The sequence below is a fragment of the Pogona vitticeps genome, chromosome 4 (genome assembly GCF_051106095.1).
Source record: "Pogona vitticeps strain Pit_001003342236 chromosome 4, PviZW2.1, whole genome shotgun sequence".
Classification (NCBI taxonomy): Eukaryota; Metazoa; Chordata; class Lepidosauria; order Squamata; family Agamidae; genus Pogona; species Pogona vitticeps.
The window spans coordinates 179132875-179152936 of record NC_135786.1 but is presented as its reverse complement, the minus strand read 5'-3'; the positions used below and the strand labels follow the sequence as shown (position 1 = coordinate 179152936).

Sequence of the window (20062 nt, the reverse complement as noted above, 5' to 3'; positions counted from 1 at the left end):
GGACTTCTCTGCGTGTCTCGACCAGCTTTCAATTAAAACCGGTAGCTGAAAGGGCAGAGGGCGACAGGCAATGAGTTACACACACGCCGCTGCTGGCAAGAGAAAAGGACCCCATCCGTTGCTGCGGAGGGGCGGGGCGGGACTGGAGGGGTGACGCAAATTGAACCGCCCCTTCCTCAGCGCGTGCGCCCGCTTCCCTGGACACGGAGGGCGCCCCAGTCCTAGCCTCGCCCTCCCCTCCCCCGCCGGGATGTTCGTTGCCTGCCAGGGCCGCGCGCCCCCTGACCTCAAGGGCTTCACGCTCCTCATGGTAACCGAGCATTCCTTTCCGGCCTGCAGGAAAGCTGGCTAGAAATGCTTTCGCCGCCGCCTAGGCGAACGGCCGAACGACGCGCGGGTTTTCTGAGCCGTGATCGCCGGTCACTGACTTCTCAAGTCAGTCGGCCGAAGGGAGGACATGGGCGGGAATCTCTTCTGCCCCAATTCTGAGGAGTAATGGGGGAGAAAGAGAAGGGATTTGGAAAAGAGCGAGGCGGGCGGCGGGCAAAAAAAAAAATAGGGAGGAGAAAGACGAGGAGTTAAGTATCTTTGTATTACATCTATTTAACAATTGAAAACGGTTATGGAATGTGTGGTTCTCCAGATGTTTTTATCACTGCAAATTTCCCTTCACTCTTTACCAGTGATTATGTTGGCTGGAAGTGATGGGAGTTGCGTCAACTCCTGCAGTATCGGGGGTAGGGGAAGTATTGCTCGTGTGTCGAGTATATTGTTCTCATTTGTAAGATCACACCCAGCACAAACAAAACAAAACAAAACCCCTGCCCTGTACATGTAAGACAGCTTCATCTCGGGCAGGTTCAAAGCCTAGGAGAAGACCCACAATAACAGGGTTTCCTTCTTTAGCAGTTACCAATAATAACGTTATTGTCCCATTAAAGAGTCCCATACTGTGCCTTCTGGGCAGGGGCTGGAGTCGATGATCCATAGGGTTCCTGCCAGCTCTGCAGTTCTCAAGATTATTATTAAATTTATTGCCCCAGTTCTAACCATTTTTGAGGCTCACTAAGTATGATTCTTCTTCGTGGTCTCTGTGCACACAAATGGGTTAAACTGTGCCTGCGCCGGACTCTTCGGAATATTCTAGAGTTAAAGTAACTGACCAATAGAACGTTTCCCTGTGTTGCACATACCCCACCCACCCGTGGTACCTCCGTTCCTTTTTGCCGCCACTGCAATTGGACTCTTTTGCGATGCCTAAAGCTGTTTCCAAATCTTTCAAAGTTTTCTGGTTTTGATCCTGGCCTGTTTTCTTGACTACATTTTTTCTGATCTCTGGAGTATTTCTTGCATTTTGGATTGGCTACTGTTGTTGTGTCTGGTGTTTGACCTTTGGACTGGTTACTGTGTGCGATTTTACGGACTTTATCTTGATACTTTGGTATTTTGTCTTCTCGTCTTTTGATCTTGGACTGCAATCCTTAACATTCCCCATGAGTCCTTTCCTCTTTTTCCTTTCCCCTCTCCTTTCCCTGTTCCCACCATATTTTATGGCCTCTTCATATTTCCATCCACGAGCATCATCGCAAATATCTCTGCTTTGTCTTCGTGGAGTCAGTGTACCAGTTCTGTGCCCTACCATTCAGGCTTGCCACTGCTCCAAGGACCTTCACAAAGTGTTTAGCTCCAGTAGCAGTCTACCTGCGTCTGCACAATATGATGGTCTTTCCTTATATAGACGACTGGTTGATCATCGCTGGCTCTTACACCAAGGCACAAGAAGATACAAATTTTGCTCTATAAATTCTGGCAGATCTAGGCCTCCAGGTCAACTTTCCAAAGTCCCATCTTCAACCATCTCAGACCATGGACTACATTGACGCGGTTTTGGACTCCAAGAGAGCCAGGATTTTCCTTCCTTCCGAAAGGATTTACAAATTGAGTTGGGCTATTCATCCATTCTGCCCATACACCAGGGTTTCTGCTCATCACACACAGCATCTTTTAGGCCTTAATGGCTGCTCTTCCTCATGCTCTTCTACTCTTCCTCACGCTCGATTGAAGATGCGCTCTCTGTAGGCGTGGTACCTGTCTCAGTTCAATCCTCTGTTAGACAACCATGCCAAATGCCTCCATGTGACTCCAGCGTTAGCAAGTCAACTGATGTGGTGGGCTTTCGTGCCGCATCTTCTAATTGACTGACCCTTTAGGCCCCTTCAGCTGACAGTCCAGATTATGATGGACGCCAGCCCGACGGGTTGGGGCGTTCACAAGATCCATGCTGTATGGTCCAACTCAGAGAAGTTGCTACACATCAATCTTCTTGAGATGTTGGCAGTAATCAAGGCTCTTCGTGCTTTCTATCCTCTAGTGGTCAGTCATGGAGTGCATGTGGCTATGGACAACATGACCACTCTGTATTACATAAATAAGCAGGGAGGCACTCACTCTTTGTCCCTTCTATACTTAGCGATCCAACTGTGGGAGTGGTGCTACGATCACCACATATTTCCGATCGCCATCCATGTATCGACGGAGGACAACGATGTGGCCAATTACCTGAGCCACCTGACCACTCAAAGTCATGAGTGTGTTCTCAACGACTCTGTGTTCGCCCATATCTGCAACAGGTGGGGCACACTGGCCATCGACATCTTTGCTACTCAGATCAACGCAAAGTACTTAAAGTTTTGTTCTTGAACAGGGAGAGGCACTGGTTATTTGGGCGATGCCTTCATGGTGACTTGGGATGCTGACCTTCTCTATCTTTTTTATCCTATCCCTCTCATTCAACAGACAATTTTCAGGATCCGCCAGTTGCGAGCCAATGCCATCTTGGTAGCACCATGGTGGCTTCAGCAACCATGGTTTACCACCCTCAAGACCATTGCATCCGATTTCCTAAGACTGTCTTCCCAACCATTCCTCCTAACTCTTGATGGAGGCAAGGTCTGTCACCCCAACATTTAGTCTCTCCATCGCACAGTATGGAGGATTCTCCCAGTATAAAGGAAGTGTTGGACAGGGCTAGGAAGCCTTCAACCAAATTGTTATATTCTTATAAGTGGTCCGTTTTTACCACGTTTGCTGTGTCCAGAGGTTTTATGGCGGTTCCAGCTTCATTAGACACTCTTCTTGCTTTCCTGCATTATTTGTTTGATATAGGGCTGGTGCATTCTACACTGAAGGTTTATATTTCAGCCATTGTTTCTTATCAGCCTTTGGGTTCAGACGCTTCCCGCTTATTCTCGCACCCGACTGTGAAGAGGTTCCTTCAGAGTTTGTGCAACATTCGTCCACCTGTAAGGCCTCAAATCCCTCAATGATCTCTTCAGACTGTTTTGCACTTCAGACTTTTTGAACCTATGGCTTCTACTCCTCTAAAACTTCTTTCTCTTAAGACTTTGCTTCTTGTGGCTGTTACATCTGCACGGAGGGCAAGTGAGTTAGCTGCACTGTAGTCTTATGCACCATATATAAAATTTCACCCTGACAATGACATATCCTGATGTGTCATTCCTCTCTTAGGTGATTTCGAGTTTTCATGTTAATCAGCCTTTGATCCTCCCAACGTTGTTTCCTAACCCCTCTTCCAATATTGAGTGCATGCTCCATTCCCTTGATGCTTGTCGGGCTTTGGCCTTTTATATTTCTAGAACTAAGGAATTCCGCAAATCTCCTAGACTGTTTCTTTGCTTCCACGGTCCTCAAAAAGGTTGTCTGGTTTCTTCTCAGACAGTTTCTAGATGGATAGTTTCTGCTATTGCTTTAGTCTGTGAACTGATTGGCAAGTGAATATCCAGATGTATTGAAGGCACATTCCACTAGAGCTGTAGCTACCTCTACTGCTTGGCTTTGTGACATTGAAGTCTTTGACATTTGTCAATCAGCTACTTGGTCTACACCATCAACCTTTGTGACACATTACAGACTGGATGTCAGAGCCAAAAAGGAAGCAAGTTTTGGAAGGGCTGTGTTCACTTCAGTTTTAGGATGACGGCCCTCCTGCCGGTAAGTGAGCTTGCTAATCACCCATTCATGTGCATTCACAGAGACCACAAAGAAGAAAGAGAGGTTATTTACCTGTAACCATGGTTTTTCGAGAGGTACTCTATGAATCCACACATCCCGCCCAGCCTCCCTGCTGTCCGTCACAGGTTGTCTAGAGTTTCGTAATTTTCAGAGCTATGACAGCAGCAGATGTTCAGAACTGAGGTACCACGGGCAGACACGGCATGCACAACATGGGGAAACGTTCTATCGGCCACTTATTTTATCTCTAGAATATTCCAAAAAGTCTTGCGCAGGAGCAGTTTAACCCATTTGTGTGCATTCACAGAGTACCACTTGAAGAACCATGGTTACAGGTAAGTAACCTCTCCATTTCCCATTGGTATGATTGTACTGAAAATATTACTACCATTCCCCCCCGAAAATAAGACAGTCTTATATTAATTTTTGCTCCAAAAAACACATTAGGGCTTATTTTCAGGGAATGTTTTATTTTTTCATGTACAACAATCTACATTTATTCAAATACAGTCATGTCATTCTCTTCTAGTTGCTGCACAATGGTGGAGGGTGGGGTTTCACTTAATGGGCTTATTTTTAGGGTAGGGCTTATGAGCATCCTGAAAAATCATACTAGGGCTTATTTTCTGGTTAGGTCTTATTTTCGGTGAAACAGGGTAGCTGTTAATGTAAATGTGGTTCCTAAGTATAGAAAGGATGCTAGCTGTTACAATGTATACAGTGGGAGAAGATTGTTTTAAATTCTGTTTTTATGTTTCTTCAAAGCCTCTACCTGACCCTTTGACAACAGGATACTGGTCTAGATAGACCATGTGTCAGATCCAGCAGAGTTGATCATAGGGTTATAACTTTTGATTTAAAGTTTGATTAAAACATCATCCTCTGAAAAAAAGCAGATTGTTTCTTTTTGATTTAATAATAAACATATAATTGCATACAATTTTATCATTGCAAAAGGAACAGTTCTTAATGGTTAGATTTTCAAGTTATTCCTTAGTTCATTCACTGGTATATCACTTTGGCTACTGAAACATGCTGCAGATATAAGTAGCTGTAGAAATGGTGAGTAAGTGTCAGTCTTGACAACTTCATATAGTTAGCTTTTGAACGCAAGTGAAAATTAAAATCAGAATCAGTAAACTAGTTGAGATTATACAACTCATGCACATCTGTTGTTTCATTTCAGCCAGCGGTATCAGTTGGGAATGTTGGCCAGCTGGCTGTAGATTTAGTAATTTGCACACTTGGCATGTCCAAAATTGGTTATTTTTATACCGATTGTCTTGTGCCAATGATTGGAAATAACCCATATGCAACAACAGAAGAGAATGCAGCAGAGCTATGTATAAATTCTGAAGGTATGTACTATAACCAATCTTGCCAAAGCACTCTCAGGTGTGTCTTAATTTATGTTTTATTTTTATAGTATGCTTGATCTAGCCAATCCTACTTTTTGGGGTAATTTCATGTTAATGTTGTGATATTACCCAGCTTTACAGATTTTGTCCGGGTTCTAACCAAGCTGCTAATCTGGACAATCCTCTGGATCAGATTCCCAGCTTGCTTTTTTGCTTTTCTAAATAATTCTGTAGCCCTTGTAGAACTAGAGATAGAAAAATACCCAGTCACTTTTACCCAGTTTATCTCTATGAAGGTAGCTATTATTAATCCCCTCCCAGTTCTAGGACAGGTGAATGTTGCAATTTGAGGAAAGACTCCTTTTAGTTTAAGGTGGTTGTTGTAAGTCAGAAGTGACTTGGTGGCACATAACAACAACAACCATGGTCAAGAAATAGGATCCAAACTTCTACTTCCTTAATTATAACTGATGCTTTCCAGCAGCAGTTCATGTGAATACAGCAGTGTATTTTTGGTCATTTGTAGTAAATGATATCAGGAAAGAGCACCTGTGTGACGTTTACCCCGTGGCCCCTGCTTGTTTCACCCAAAACAGAGCTCATGCAAGTATCCCAACACGTCCTTCACCTCGCTGCCACAACTTGATCTCTGTCAACACACTTTAATTAGACTGAGTATAAAGTTGAAAAATACAGGTTTATTGATTAGTTTGCTTAAACAGGTTCTTCACAGACTTGAATGTACTGTATTCATTAGATTAGTTATAACTTGTTTCACTATTAACTCTCTTAGTTCTCTATAAGTTCCACATTCTTAACTGCCTCCTTTAACTCCTAACGCTGCCACCCTACCTACCACAGACTAACTTCTACTTCAGACTCTCATCTCTGACTCTCACTGACTGAACTCTCTAAACTCCTCCTTCTCTCTCTGACTCACCCCTCCCTTCTGGTTTCTCTGGCTCCGCCTCTCAACAGCTCCCATTGGTATATGCAAATAAGCTCCTACTTGAGCTAAAGCAGGGTGATCGCCGCAACCTGTAATTGAGATGACTCAAGATTTTCCATGCAAAAACATTTTCAGATATCTCATTTGACTCTCTGTGTATATATCAAAGTTTTTCCATGTGGAATTCACTATAGCAATAGCTCTTGACTGATAGTCAAACTTGGCTGATGTCAGGATTCAAAAGGGCACTTCTGTTGGATTCCACTGCTTCAGACAGAATTGACAACTATGCCTTCCTCCCACACCTTGAAAATTTATTCTGGAGTAAGTTCCTAGTGTCAGGGAATGCTGCTTTGGGGGGTTCAAGTGAGAAGGAAAATCTACATTCCACTGTCATTGGATGCTGAAGTATATTACTCATTCTTGAGCTAAAGGTGGGTATATATAAGTAACTGTTGGGATGGCTTAAATAATTGTATATTCATGTTAACAGTTCTGCTTAATTTTGGATTATTACAGTATAACCCCCATATCCACTGGGGATTGGTTCCAAGCCCCACATGGATACTGAAAACTGTAGATAATAGTGAACACGACAGACAGATAGCATGGTAAAAGGGAAAAAAATAACAGAAAAAAACTATTTTCACATGCATTTCTAGAACTGGCCATTAGAGGTTGTCAGAGACCATATTTCTGCACTTCATAGCACAGTTTCTGGCTCTGTCTAATGAAAAGTTCTGATAATACATGTGAAAATAGTTTTTTCTGGATTTTTTTATTTTAATGTTTTTAATATTATCAGACCGTGAATAAGTGAATCAGTGGGTATTGATCCTGTGGATTAGGGGGTCCTACTCACTTTAGAAAATTTAAGTGAGCTCATGGATGACAGTTTTTGTTACGTTTTCAGTGAGAACCACCATTTCCAAACTGAGTGAAACTGACAAATTATGTTTATGCTCAATGGTTATTTGTCATCCAAAGTAACATTTTAAAAGTTTGGCCTCTGACGAACATCATTTTTGGTAGAGAAACCTGTGTGATTAGACACATTTTTCTCAAGTAATTCCTTATGCTATTGTGGTTCAGAATGGGAAGAATTCAGAAATCTATATAGAACTATAGAATAATATAAAATAAAATTGATTTCTACTTTATTGAGTATTGCTATAATGTTCTTTCTCTGATGTTCTCAGTATATTAAGATGCAAAACCAGTATATTCTTTGTTATTATTCATGACATTGTCAAAATTGCTCCAAGGTGTAATTGTACATCACCTGTGGATCCATATTACATTGCCTGAAATTGCTGTTAGCATGAGAATGTAATTTAAAATAGGTTTTGATATTCTGTCTATTCCTTCCTTCAGTGTATTCAGTACCTTCTAAAAAACTGGTTGTTCTACAAATCAGATCTCCATTCATCAAGGTGTGTATATCAGTTGCATAGTAACATACTGTATGCTACGTTATTGCATTTCAAAGTGAAACCTGATCATTGGAAAAAATGTCTTCCAAGATTGTTCTGTGAAGTACAGTATGTCATTAACTATATCTGAGAAGGACCCAAGTCCAGTTAGATAGTAACACAAATATAGTTTTAAAAATTCATTGAAGAATCTGGCAGACTCTTAAATGTTAAGAGGTAACTTTAAGATTGACAGTGGTTACTATTTTGTCCTGTTCAGTGTTATTAAAGAGTGTGTATTTCACATGCCTTCATCGTGCAGGAGCAAGAGGCTGTTCTATTCATGTAGGCTGTCCTTGTGAGGCAGAAAACAAAAGGATTCAGATTCAGATGGAGAGCCTACATGGGCCAAACAGCCTCTCTCTTTTCAGACACTAACTTTTGTGCCTGAAGGCCTTGGCACAGGGGTGTAGAGCTGAAGCACTGCCGTCACAGTTTGCAGAGTACACATCCTTTAGTAACAACTGAATAAGGCTAGGCTGTTGAAATGATGCATAAATTATAACCTAGATTATGATTGTTCAAATTGATGGCCATCAACTTTGACACTTTAAGGTCACTGTATAATGATTTTTGGATGATGGCAGATGTAGTACAGTCCTACAATAGTGTACTTTTAAATGAAACTTACTTCCAAGTAAGTGAGTATAGGGTTGGAGTCTTATACTTCTATCAGATCCAATTTTCTAACTTTTTGTATTCACAGAAAACATTCCCTGTGAAAAGAAATCTGGGCATGAATTTTGTTTGAGATACAGTAGGACTCTGATATCTGGGGGAGATCGTTGTTAAGGCTCCCTTTTGCAGATCCATAAAAACGCAGATGTTGTACATTGCATAGTCTCTGTTCTCTCTAGTGGCCAGTTCTGATAAATACACCCCGGAAATATGTGCAAATATGTATTTCTGAGGTTTTTTATTTTGTATTTTCAGGCAGCAGATAAATGAATCAGGAGATATTGATCCCATGGATAGAAAGGTCCTACTGTACATGCCTGTTTCCTAGGGCTTCAGTGTCCAATATATTTGTTTGGGAATTACTCATTTGGGAAACAGAGATTAGAACAAGAAGGTTAGGACATTATGTTATTGCAGTACAGTTCAAAACAGGCAGTGGAAATATTGATATAGTGTTCCGTTTATTACATTTTCCTCAAAGCAGTGCACAGCAGTTAACTGATTTCTTCATGATGCTTCTTATGCCATAACAAGCTTTATTCTGTACACGAGTCACTTCTTTCACTATTGTCCTTTGCAGGACAAATATTTTGCTGCCTGAGTCAGAACAGCAATGTACGTTCCCTCTAGCCCCCATCAAGGAGCTTAGTAAATAATACTCAAAGCCACCCAAAAAAATTTTTTTAACATATGAGGCACAAATCTCATAAGCATTTACTTAACCTCCTGGCAGTATGAGTACAGTAATCACAAATGAAATAACTACAGTTTGCTGACCTTTTTATGACACACAAGACTGAAATCCTGTTACTTAGTATAAGAAAATTTATAGCTTTCAGTCTGTTCCTAACTGGCAAATAAAAACTCCCCATGGTGATTCTTGGGAGTGCCCATACATGCAACATACCAGCACATGTACCTCCAGGAACCATGGTGCAGACTTTTTATTTGTCAGTGAGCAATGGACTGAAAATTGTGAGCTTTTTTTGCACTTTTCAACAAGATTTCAGTCCCAGAATCTATTGCCAGAATCACCTGCCTCACTGCCTAATTGTAGAACCACCCTGTTTTTGAATTATGCCAATGTGATTGCTAAGATTAAATATATAACATGTGTTTTGGGTTATTAATTACTTTATATCCCTTTCTGTCAGGCATTGCTTCAGTAATTGGTTTGCTAAACATATAGGATTTGATGTTATATTTTAATAAGTGTTTGAAAGATAATGTCATCACTTAAAATCTGTTTTAAGGCCACAAAACTGAATAGCTGAAAGATATACTGTATATCCTTACATAATTCTTAAAATACCAAAACATTAAAGTACTGAATAGTCAACTTTGTCAGTTAATGCAGAATTCTAAAGTCTTTTTCCTCTTGCTGTTGAAGAATAAATATAGGACGTTCTGTCAAAAGCTTCTATCATGGGTGAAAATTTGTGGATTTGCCAAAATTGCTGTTTTGTCCAGCAGTTATGCTTACCGATGTAATGATCAACAGCTTCATGGGTAAGGCTGTGTATGTGATATACTTACACATCACGTGTGTGCACTTAACTCTTACATTTTTTTTCTTATTCACGTTTTAACATATGTTGCCCAAAAATGCTGAAAATTTAGCTGACATATAACTAGTTCTGAATTTGTTTATTTCTTACCTCTGTAGGTAATTATGGTATAGATTGTTTGTAACATGGAATTTAATCTAAATGTGGTAGTTGAATATGCTATCATGTTAGCTTCACTGGGTATCTCATACCATGAAATGGATTGAACTGACTGAAGAGGATGGCCAGCCCGATACTGTCCTGGCTCAAGTGCTGTCCTTTCCTACCAAGAGACAGGAGAAGCCCATAGACACCCCTGGTGGGGACATTTTGGATGGTAAGAAAGGCGAGTACAGTGGTGCCTCGACTTATGAGCTTAATTGGTTCTGGAACTCCAGTCGTAACTCGAAATGGTCGTAAGTTGAAGCACCATTTCCCATTGAAATGCATTGAAATGCAATTAATCCATTCTGGCCGAAGAAAAAAATAATTAAAAAAATCACTGCAAGACCCATCAGAAACACGATTAATCCCTTCTGGCCGAGGGGGGGGGGGGAGAAAAGCAATCAACCGTGCAAGACCCATCAGAAATGCAAGAAAGCAGAGCAAAAAGCAAGCAGAGTACATTGGAAATGCAAAGAAAACAAAGCAAAAAGCAAGTGATGCAAGCAGAGCACATCAGAAATGCAAAGAAAACAGGAAAAAGCAAGCAGAGCACATCGGAAATGCAAAGAAAGCAAAGCAAAAAGGAAGGGAAGCATGCAAGACCCATCGGAAATGCAAAGAAAAAGCAAGTGAAGCACATCAGAAATGCAAAGAAAACAAAGGAAAAAGCAAGCAGAGCACATCAGAAATGCAAAGAAAGCAAAGCAAAAATCTGAAATTGGAAAAAAAAAACAAAAAGCAACCAAAACCCCCTCCAAGACCCATTGGAAATGGGGGGAAAAACCAATAAGCAAACAAACCCCCCAATACCCATCAGAAATGGGGAAAAACCAAAAAAAGAACAACCACCCCAAGACCCATCACAGCACAGAAATATCACCCCCCCATACCGCAAAACCCACCCAGAACAGTTTTTAAAAAGCGGAAAGCAGCACCTTACCTCACCAGGCAGTCCAAAGTCTCTTTCAATCGCACACTCTCTAACTGCTGGGGTGAAAGATCTACAAAGAAGCAGCCTCTTCGCCTACCAACAGTTAGTAATTTGAATTTCACGTTGGTAACTGGAAGCTCCAGCCGCAAGTCGAAGCAAAATTTTGCGACTGGAGCTAGTCATAATTCGAAATAGTTGTATGTTGGGATGTTCGTAAGTCGAGGCACCACTGTACTCCCATGGGGGAGAGAGAAGAGCAGAGGACAGATAGACAGGCAGAGAAAATAGGTAGAGATGGGTCAGAGCCATTGGTGAAGGCAGGAACCCCATTAGAGGAGGAAGCTAGGTTATTAAAGAAAGCAGAGGCAGTAGTGAGGGTGGTGAAAGAACAGTTGGAAAAGGCAGTAATAGGAGAAAAGGGGGAGAGAGAGGTATATCAGGAGGAGAAGTCCAAGAGAGGGGTAGAAGAAGCAGGCGAGGTAGAAATAAGAAAAGGATAAGACCCACCTGGATAGGAATGGATCTGAATGGAAAGCATTTGGACTAACAAGTGAGAAACACTAATGGTACCTCAGGAGGAGGCTGAAAGGAGGAGGAGAAAACTGAGATCCCAGAAACCATCCTATTGGGGTGAGAAGGGAGCATAAGAGTGGGGAATGGGAACAAGGGAGAAAAGAGGCAAGTTAGCCAGGGAGAAACAAGAAAGGGCCAGACAGCACAACCTATCTGGGACGGGACATGACAAGACCCCGATCTAGGGGAATACTAGGAACCAGGACTCCTAGATATGAAGCCACCTTTGGACACCTGCTGCCCATGTTGCCACTTTCATCAAGGCCAGAAATGAGAGACCTCACCCGTGTGTGAGGGTGGGCAGGCCGTGTGGGTGGCCATGCGAGAGAGAGCGCATGTGGGGGGTGGGGGTGGGAGAGTTGTCTCCGCGGCCCAGTCCTGCTGAGGCCACGGACCAGGGGTTGGGGACCCCTGCTGTAGATTATTAATAACAGTGTGATACTTCAGAAATCAGGATTCCTATCTCTTTATTTCATTATGTTCTGTTTCTTTATCAGATTTGTCACATTTCGTTTGATTTCTTTCTTTCTTTCTCGCTTCTTGTTTTTGATCTTAACTCAAATTTTAGGTAAAATTAATTTAACTAGTTTTTCTTTTTTCTTTCATACATACTAGTTCCTAAGTGGTGGTAAATGGCCAAAATTTCAGCACCCTTGCAATTCTGTCAGAAAATGCAACCCTTCTCTCAGAAAATGGTTGCAGTTGCAAATATTTTGGCACTCACGTGTTCATTTCTTTGGTTTGCTTTGGAACAACACAAAAAACTGAGAAGAAAAGTCAAAACTGATACAATCCCACACGGAAACCCAAAAATGCACTGGCCAAAATTATTGGCACCCTTAACTTAACATTTGGTAGCACCCTGTTTGGAAAAAAATAACTGAAATCAATCTCTTCCTGTAACCATGAATGAGTTTCTTACACCTCTCTACTGGAATTTTGGACCACTCTTCTTTTGCAAACTGCTCCAGGGCCTTCAGATGTGAAGGATGCCTTCTCCCAATTGCTGTTTTGAGATCTCTCCACAGGTGTTCTATGGGATTCAGATCTGGACTCATTGCTGGCTATTTCAGAACTCTCCAGTGCTTTGTTTGTAACCATTTCTGAGTGCTTTTTGAAGTGCGTTTTGGGTCATTGTCCTGCTGGAAGACCCATGACCTCTGGTGGAGATGCAGCTTTCTGACACTGGCCACTACGCTGCGCCCCCAAATCTTTGGTAATCATCAGATTTCATGATACCCTTCACACAGTCAAGGCATCCAGTGCCAGAAGCAGCAAAGCAGCCCCAAAACATCTTTGAATCTCCATCATGTTGACTGTAGGCACTGTGGTCTTTTCTTTGAATGCCTCATTTCTTTTTCTGTCAACAGTGCCATGATGTCTTTGACCAAAAAGCTCTACTTTTGTCTCATCTGTCCACAGTACGTTCTCCCAGAAGGATTGTGGTTTTGTCACATAAGTTTGGGCACACTCCAGTCTTGCTGTTTTATGCCTTTGTGTCAGCAGTGGTGACCTCCTGGGTCTTCTACCATAACATCATTTTTCATTCAGATGGCGACAGATAGTGCAAGGTGAAACTATTGAAACCTGTTTCTGCAGATCAGCTTGGATTTGTTGGGAAGTTAATCTGGGTTCTGAATCCACCATTTGAACTACCCTTCATTGTTATTTTTCAGTAATTTTGCTCTTCTGTCCACTTCGAGGGAGGTTAGCTACAGTGCCATGGGCTGTAAACCTCTTGATGATATTGCGCACAGTGGACACAAGAACATTAAGATCTCTGGAGATGATGGAGACCGGCTTGATGCTGCGACCAGACAGCAGCAGGAGGATGGAGCTTTGTCCCCTGGGCTGAACTCTGAACTGTTTGGGATACCCCAGGGTGTCGAAACCACCCCGAAGAGGTGGTGAACTGGGGGGGAAGCCTGTTGATCACAGGGGGGACAGCGGTCATCCCTGTTTGATCCAGGAAACTCCCTAATCAGCCAACGGGCAGAAACAAGCAGCTAGGAAGCTTGCTTGCAAGTCGTTGGCAGCCGCAATAAGAGAAGCAACAATCAGCCATTCAACATCAGTGTTATTATTGGGTGAGATATATTTTTACAACTAATTGCTTATGATTACCCTGGGAGAAGACAATTCCTATATACAGAAAAAAGAACCTCCTATCAATCTCATCAATCATAGAGCGGCAGAAAATCTGGAAAGAGGGATAGTTGATGCAAAGAAAATAATTTAAAGATTAATGGGACATTAACTACTAATTTAAATACATTTAAAACATACCTTAAGAATATTATAATTTGGCATTATAAATCTTAAGAAATTTTTTCGTAAGTTATTACTAGTTAAGTCTGCCGTTATCTCATGTTTTGACTACTTGAAGTCTTTTGGCATAATGCCCGGAACAGTAACCTTGAGCACTACTGCTGTTTAAAGCTTGGAAACCTGTTTTTGTATTTCTTTTTGATTTTTTTCATGCCTGGCTGGAACATAGACAAATTAACCCTAAAGTGGATCTTTTTAAACTGTACTTTGGGAATTAGTATATTGGGCTAAAGTGAACTTTTTGGAACCACATCCAGGGACTTGGAATTCCAGTTTTGGCCGATGCAGAATTGCGGGAACTAGGCTACCAGGAAATGGATACAAACACTGAATTGGATTGTGATATTTGGGGGTTTTGAACCTTGGTTCAGGCCTATTTGGCCAAAGTAGATCCTCTGAAACTGCCCCGGGAGGTAGAAGTGTTTGTGTTTGACTAGCTGGTGTAAACTTGTGGGAATTAGGCCATCAGGCCGCGGATACAACCATTGCATTGTACCTTGGTACTTTGCAGTTTAAATCTTGGTTCAGGCCTATTTAGCCAGAGTGGACTCTTTGGACTGACTCTGGAGACTTGGAATATCTGTTTAGCTGGCATCAATTTGCCAGGGATCAATTAGGACACAGATACAATCATCGAACTGGACTGTGAGATTGAGGGCTTCGAATCTTGGCTTAAGCTCTTGGGCAGCTGGAACAGACTGGCACAACAAGGACAATTTTGGGATGAAACAAAATTTACCCTTCAAACAATACTAGAAATAGTGAGATCCCACTACCAAGAGGCAAAATTATTCAATGAACTTCTGAAGAATTATAGTCAACATGTGACAGGGAATAATGAAGAAGGAAATGAGAGTGTGCCGGATGATGTATGCCAACCAAAAGAGGAGCTGGAGGAAATTAATGGGGAAAACCTAAGAGAAACAACTTCAATCTTGGATCCGAGGAGAGTATTAAGGGAAGACAAGGGGAGAATATCAGCAACATTAATTTAAAAAACCCTGGAAGATCTATTGAAGATAGACCAAGTGCATAAAGATCTAGTGGAGATAAATCAGATGCACAAAATGGTTTCAGAGGGCATGAAAGATGGCAGAATGCTTAGACAGAAACAAAAAGCGAAAAAAGAAATAAGAGGGAATTACTTAGAAAGATGAAAAAGGGAAAAATAGGAAGGGGGCCATTAATGTTGAAAAACATGTATGTATTTAACTTTGGGAATTGTAAAGGAGCATACCCTTTATATTAAAAAGGAGAAATGAATTGAAATAAGGGAGCTTTAACCAGGGTAAAGATGTAATACGGTGGGTTTTCTTTTTAGGTAAATTAAACTAGCTATAAGGTTGGGGCATGGATCTGGAACTACTTTTATTAAGAATATTATTAGAAGATCTTGAGAATATTGTACACTATGAAAGCAATATTATGATAGTAGCCATATTATATACTAAAATACGTATGTAACAGAATTCTTCTTCGGCCGGGGGCGCACTGGTTGTAAATGCGGGAAAAAGAGTCGGAGGCTGATCTAAACTTTCAACAACTGTTTCTTTATTTTTAACAGCATTAAGTTCAACGGAATCGAACGGGTCCAATAAACTTATTTCAGGCAAAACATTGTACAGTACTTCTTAACTCTAACATCGGGTGGTAATCCATTATCTTTAAAAAGGGAGCTGGGCCAAAACACTCCCCATCGGTCAGAAGTCTCAGGGGGGCACTCTGTACCGCGCAAACCGTCCCACAACTAGGACTAGGTGGGATCACTCTCCTCCCTCCAGGATGGTTTTTCGGTTAGACCACTGGTTGTTAACCTTGGGTTACTCAGGAGTTTTGGACTGCAACTCCCAGAAGCCCCTACCACCAACTGTGCTGGCCGGGGTTTCTGGGAATTGCAGTTCAAAAACATCTGAGTAACAAAGGTTAAGAACCACTGGGTTAGACGACCACCGTCCATTCTAACGGGTCTAACCCACGTCCCTTTGCGCCGGTTAGCGAGGGATCAGGCAACAACCCTCCTCCCAACTGCAAATTAGGGAAATCCTTCAAGATCCCGGATGCCCCTTCATGGTCGTGCATAGGTTCTGTTTGCACCCCACGACTCACGGTTCCTCCTAATTCTCCATCTGTAGTCAAAGTGAAGACGCGCGCCTTTTCTTCCCCTTTTATATCTTCCCGGAGTATCAAATCCAGCTCCTCCCCCCTTCATCTGCCAAACACACTTCATCTGGTCTCTGAGGTATCACTTCCTCCTGCTCTATTTCTACTAGTATGCCTTCCGCACATCCGCTTTCAGTCACCGCGCTCTGTGACCCTGAGGACGGCACACTGCTCTTCTCGCCTTCACAACGTACATGAATGGTTTGAATGTTTGAAAGATGTTTGGACTTTGGAGGGACAACTGGGAAGACACTGAGATGTAAAAAACAAATAATTGTAAGCAAATCATGTAACACGATGTTTGACAAGCACAAATCAAATGTAGATAGAGTGAAAAACTAATAATTTTTTTTTTTAAAAGATCTCTGGAGATGGACTTGTAACCTTGAGATTGTCGATGTTTTTCCACAATTTGTTCTCTCAAATCCACAGACAACTCTTTACACGTCATTCTTTTCTCCATGCTCAGTGTCACACATAATACAAAGGCTGAGTCAGCTTTTCTCCATCTTAACTGGTTGCAAGTGTGATTACTGTATTGCCCACACTTGCAACAGGTGTGTCTAAATACAAATTAAAGGAGCATCACATGCTTGACAAGCAGTTATTTCTTACAATTTAGACAGGGTGCCAATAATTTTGGCCAGTGCGTTTTTGGGTTTCTGTGTGGGATTGTATCAGATTTGACTTCTCTACCTTTTTGTGTTGTTCCAGTGCAAACCAAAGAAATGAACATGTGAGTACCAAAACAGTTGCAACTGCAGAATTGCAAGGGTGCCAATATTTTTGGCCATGACTGTAGATGTGAAAAGGTCTTACATAGCAAAATGACAAAGGGGATATTGGTGGGTTGGCAAGCTTACTTCCTACTTTTGCTGCTAACTTACTGGATGCATTCTAATGTGCTATTATTCAAATTAACTTGCTTTAAAAAAGTTACAATTGCAATTTTTTGTTGTTGTTTATGAATGTAAATTTATGGTTTATTGACAGTACCTCACTGCGATATTTGCTTTCCCCTGCTATTGAGAAAACATGTGGAAGTATAATGGAAAAACTGAGTGGCAGAGAACTTGAGCGAGTAGCAGCGTTTCCTGGTATAAATGATGATGAAAAAGTCTTCCACATCCCGGGTGGTGGCATCACAAAAGTGTTGTTCACTGAGAGGTTGGTGAAGAAATAAAGAATTAGTATTTAAAATGACCGATAGAAGAGATTAGAAGTTCTGTCTTGTTGCCATCCTCATTATCATTATCGGCAAACTTAACAGACAAATTGTAAGTTATTCCTTTTTTCCATTTCTGCAGTGCATCTTAATGGTGGTCAGATTTTTTCATTGTTGTGGAGTGTCCTGTTTCTTTAATAGTGTTCTGGTCCCACTCTTCCTTTCTTGCTAATATTTACAATAGTAATATTTTGTTCCCCAATTTCAAAATATCTGATCAATCTAAGAATTTAATTTTGACCCAGATGCTCTTGCATGGGCTATGCTCATGTTTTCTTATATTGCAAAGCACCTTTGCTGCAATTATGCATCTTCAGGCTCCTTAGAATGGAGAGGTTTTCTTTTCTTTTTAATAAAATAAGAATTTTGGCTTAGCCCATGTGTGAGAGCAGCAATATAATACGTTCATAAATGAAAGCAATTACCAAATATTCTTTGTTATTCTGCTCTTCTCCTCAGATCCATTCTAATCCCCGAACCTAAAGAAAGTGTCTGGGAGCCCTTGGATGTAATGTAACCCTGCCTCCTACAGCCATGCACTCCACGACTTGAGGTCCTCTGTTAGGCTTACCATTTCCGACTGCTCATCATAATTCTCAACATTCCAATGGCTATCATAGTTGTTTTCTGAGAATCTCTCTTGTGGAGAGTGCACTTGATGGCCAAGACCAGGCTGAAAGCCTAACTGAGCAATACTACTTTATGTCAAGGATACAACTATGGTTACTAAATAATAAAACACAGTAATTCACTTTCATGCCCACTTATGCTAGGTCTGGACATGTTTTTAAATATTTCTTTTGGAGGAAAAGTCCAGTATGCCACTGAAAACAAAAGTGCTTATGTGGAAATTTCCTATTCAGTCGTTTCACTGGTTTCATTTTTATTGCAGTTGTTCAAAAGGAATTCCAATGGCAGTCCTGCTGAAATTCTGCTCGGAGGGGGACAATATCCCCGATGCTTTTGCGCTTGCTGATTATCTTAATGAATGGCTTAAACTGACTGAAAACCAAGTAAGTGCTTATCACCAACATATGCAATAGGTTTTCTCCCAAGTTTGGGGAGTGAAACTGTAGTATTATTTCAGTGTGTAGACATTATTCTGTGGAACTTTTTTCTTTTTATTTCCAAAGGCAGTAATTACTAGGAATAATAGTTACTTAGTAAAAATGCTATCAAATGTGAGGCAGTGAGTTCTTGATGAGCTTCCTAGATTAGTAGTTTTATAGGTTTTTTTTGATCTTCAGTCAGTTTGTTTCCTGAAAGAGGCTCATGTATTTGTTACAGAATCTGTCAGAATATTATTTGGGATGTGTACTTTCTTTCCTGTTTGAAACCTATGCCAATCCTGTGCAAAAAGATTTTTGCTTTGCATCAGTAACCAGAATCCTAATGCCAATTTATGCTTGTTTGAGAGAACTCGCACCAGTTTATTGCATAAATCTTAGTGGCAAACTGCAGCTCATTAATGAGGTACAGGTTGCATTCCTCCGTGGATATCCAGGAACACAATTAGGTGCTTGTTAATGAGTAGCAATCTGATGCTAAGATTTACACAATTAGCCTTACACAAGCTTAAATCAGCAGGAGCATTTTGGTCATTGCAGTTGCGATCCAAAGAAAATTGCAGCTGTAGATTGCATTGGCAAAAGTAGTAGTGAGGTGAGCAAGTACTTTCAGGAAAGCTTGTTTATATTGATCTCCCTGTGTAGGCACTATAAGGTTCCAGGTTCCTTGAAGCTCACATGGACTGATAGCTGCAGGTCCATCAGAACATTGTTGCCTTAATAGCCATTAACTGAATGCTAAAGACTGTAAAAGGTGTTTTGATAGCTTAATGTAATTGAATCATTTAAATTCTTTCTTTCTTTCTTTCTTTCTTTCTTTCTTTCTTTCTTTCTTTCTTTCTTTCTTTCTTTCTTTCTTTCTTTCTTTTTTTCTTTCTTTCTTTCTTTAAAACAGCAGGCTGGCAGTTGTTCACTACAGTCCTCTAGATGGAAAATACCAAGTTCCTGGAAATTACTTTTCGGAAGCGGACTCCCACCTGCTTTGTTTTAAATTCCTTGCTGCTGGCTTTTGTAAAACCTACATTTTCTGTTTTGAATTCTGAAATGAACAATAGCATTTCCTGATATACCACATACAATGTAACAGGTTTCAAATGTCTAAAAGAGTGATGATTATTTTGGAAAGGATGGAGGAGTAGAAAGAGTGCCTGAAGCATGTGTGGTGATCTTGTGAATAAATTCAAGAATTCTGCACAGTGAAGTGGAAGTGATTAAGGTGGCATTGATTTATTTATACACAAAAGATGAAAAGAGATTATATACTCAGCCACTTCATTCTGACAAATCTTTTATTTCTTTATAGATAGATAACTCAAGGTGTTCAAGGAAGAATTTTCTTGAAAATCTAGATGGCCGAGTTTTATAGAAATTGATTAACAGATTGTACTTCTGAGTTTTAGACTGAAGTGATCATTCTACTTCAGATAGGAATGCCGTTGCTTATGTAGCTGATCCACATTCCATATGCAAGAGATACGTATCAGCAGAACCAGAGAACTGCAGTGTTTACAGAAGTGTAGCATCAAAAAAACTGGGGAGAGGGAAGAGAACCCCAGCTTAAAAAAATTCTTATGAAG

At 40.9% G+C, this 20062-nt stretch overlaps 1 protein-coding gene across 4 annotated transcripts; it reads left to right on the top strand.

Moving 5' to 3' along the window:
* The first annotated feature begins 150 nt into the window (after positions 1 to 150).
* On the top strand, positions 151 to 19686 carry PSMG2 (proteasome assembly chaperone 2). 4 transcript variants are annotated; one of them, XM_078391511.1, is made up of 8 exons: positions 187 to 310; positions 3891 to 4011; positions 5219 to 5390; positions 7714 to 7772; positions 9880 to 9998; positions 17187 to 17360; positions 18311 to 18431; positions 19381 to 19686. In XM_078391511.1, the coding sequence occupies exons 2-8, from the start codon at positions 3994 to 3996 to the stop codon at positions 19474 to 19476; spliced, it is 759 nt and encodes a 252-aa protein (XP_078247637.1). In that variant the 5' UTR covers positions 187 to 310; positions 3891 to 3993; the 3' UTR covers positions 19477 to 19686. The 4 variants fall into 4 exon arrangements, with proteins under 4 accessions (XP_020647406.3, XP_020647405.3, XP_078247637.1 ...); XM_020791747.3 differs by lacking the exon at positions 3891 to 4011 and having other exon boundaries at positions 151 to 310; positions 19384 to 19686; XM_020791746.3 differs by lacking the exon at positions 3891 to 4011 and having other exon boundaries at positions 151 to 310.
* The last annotated feature ends 376 nt before the right edge of the window (positions 19687 to 20062 follow it).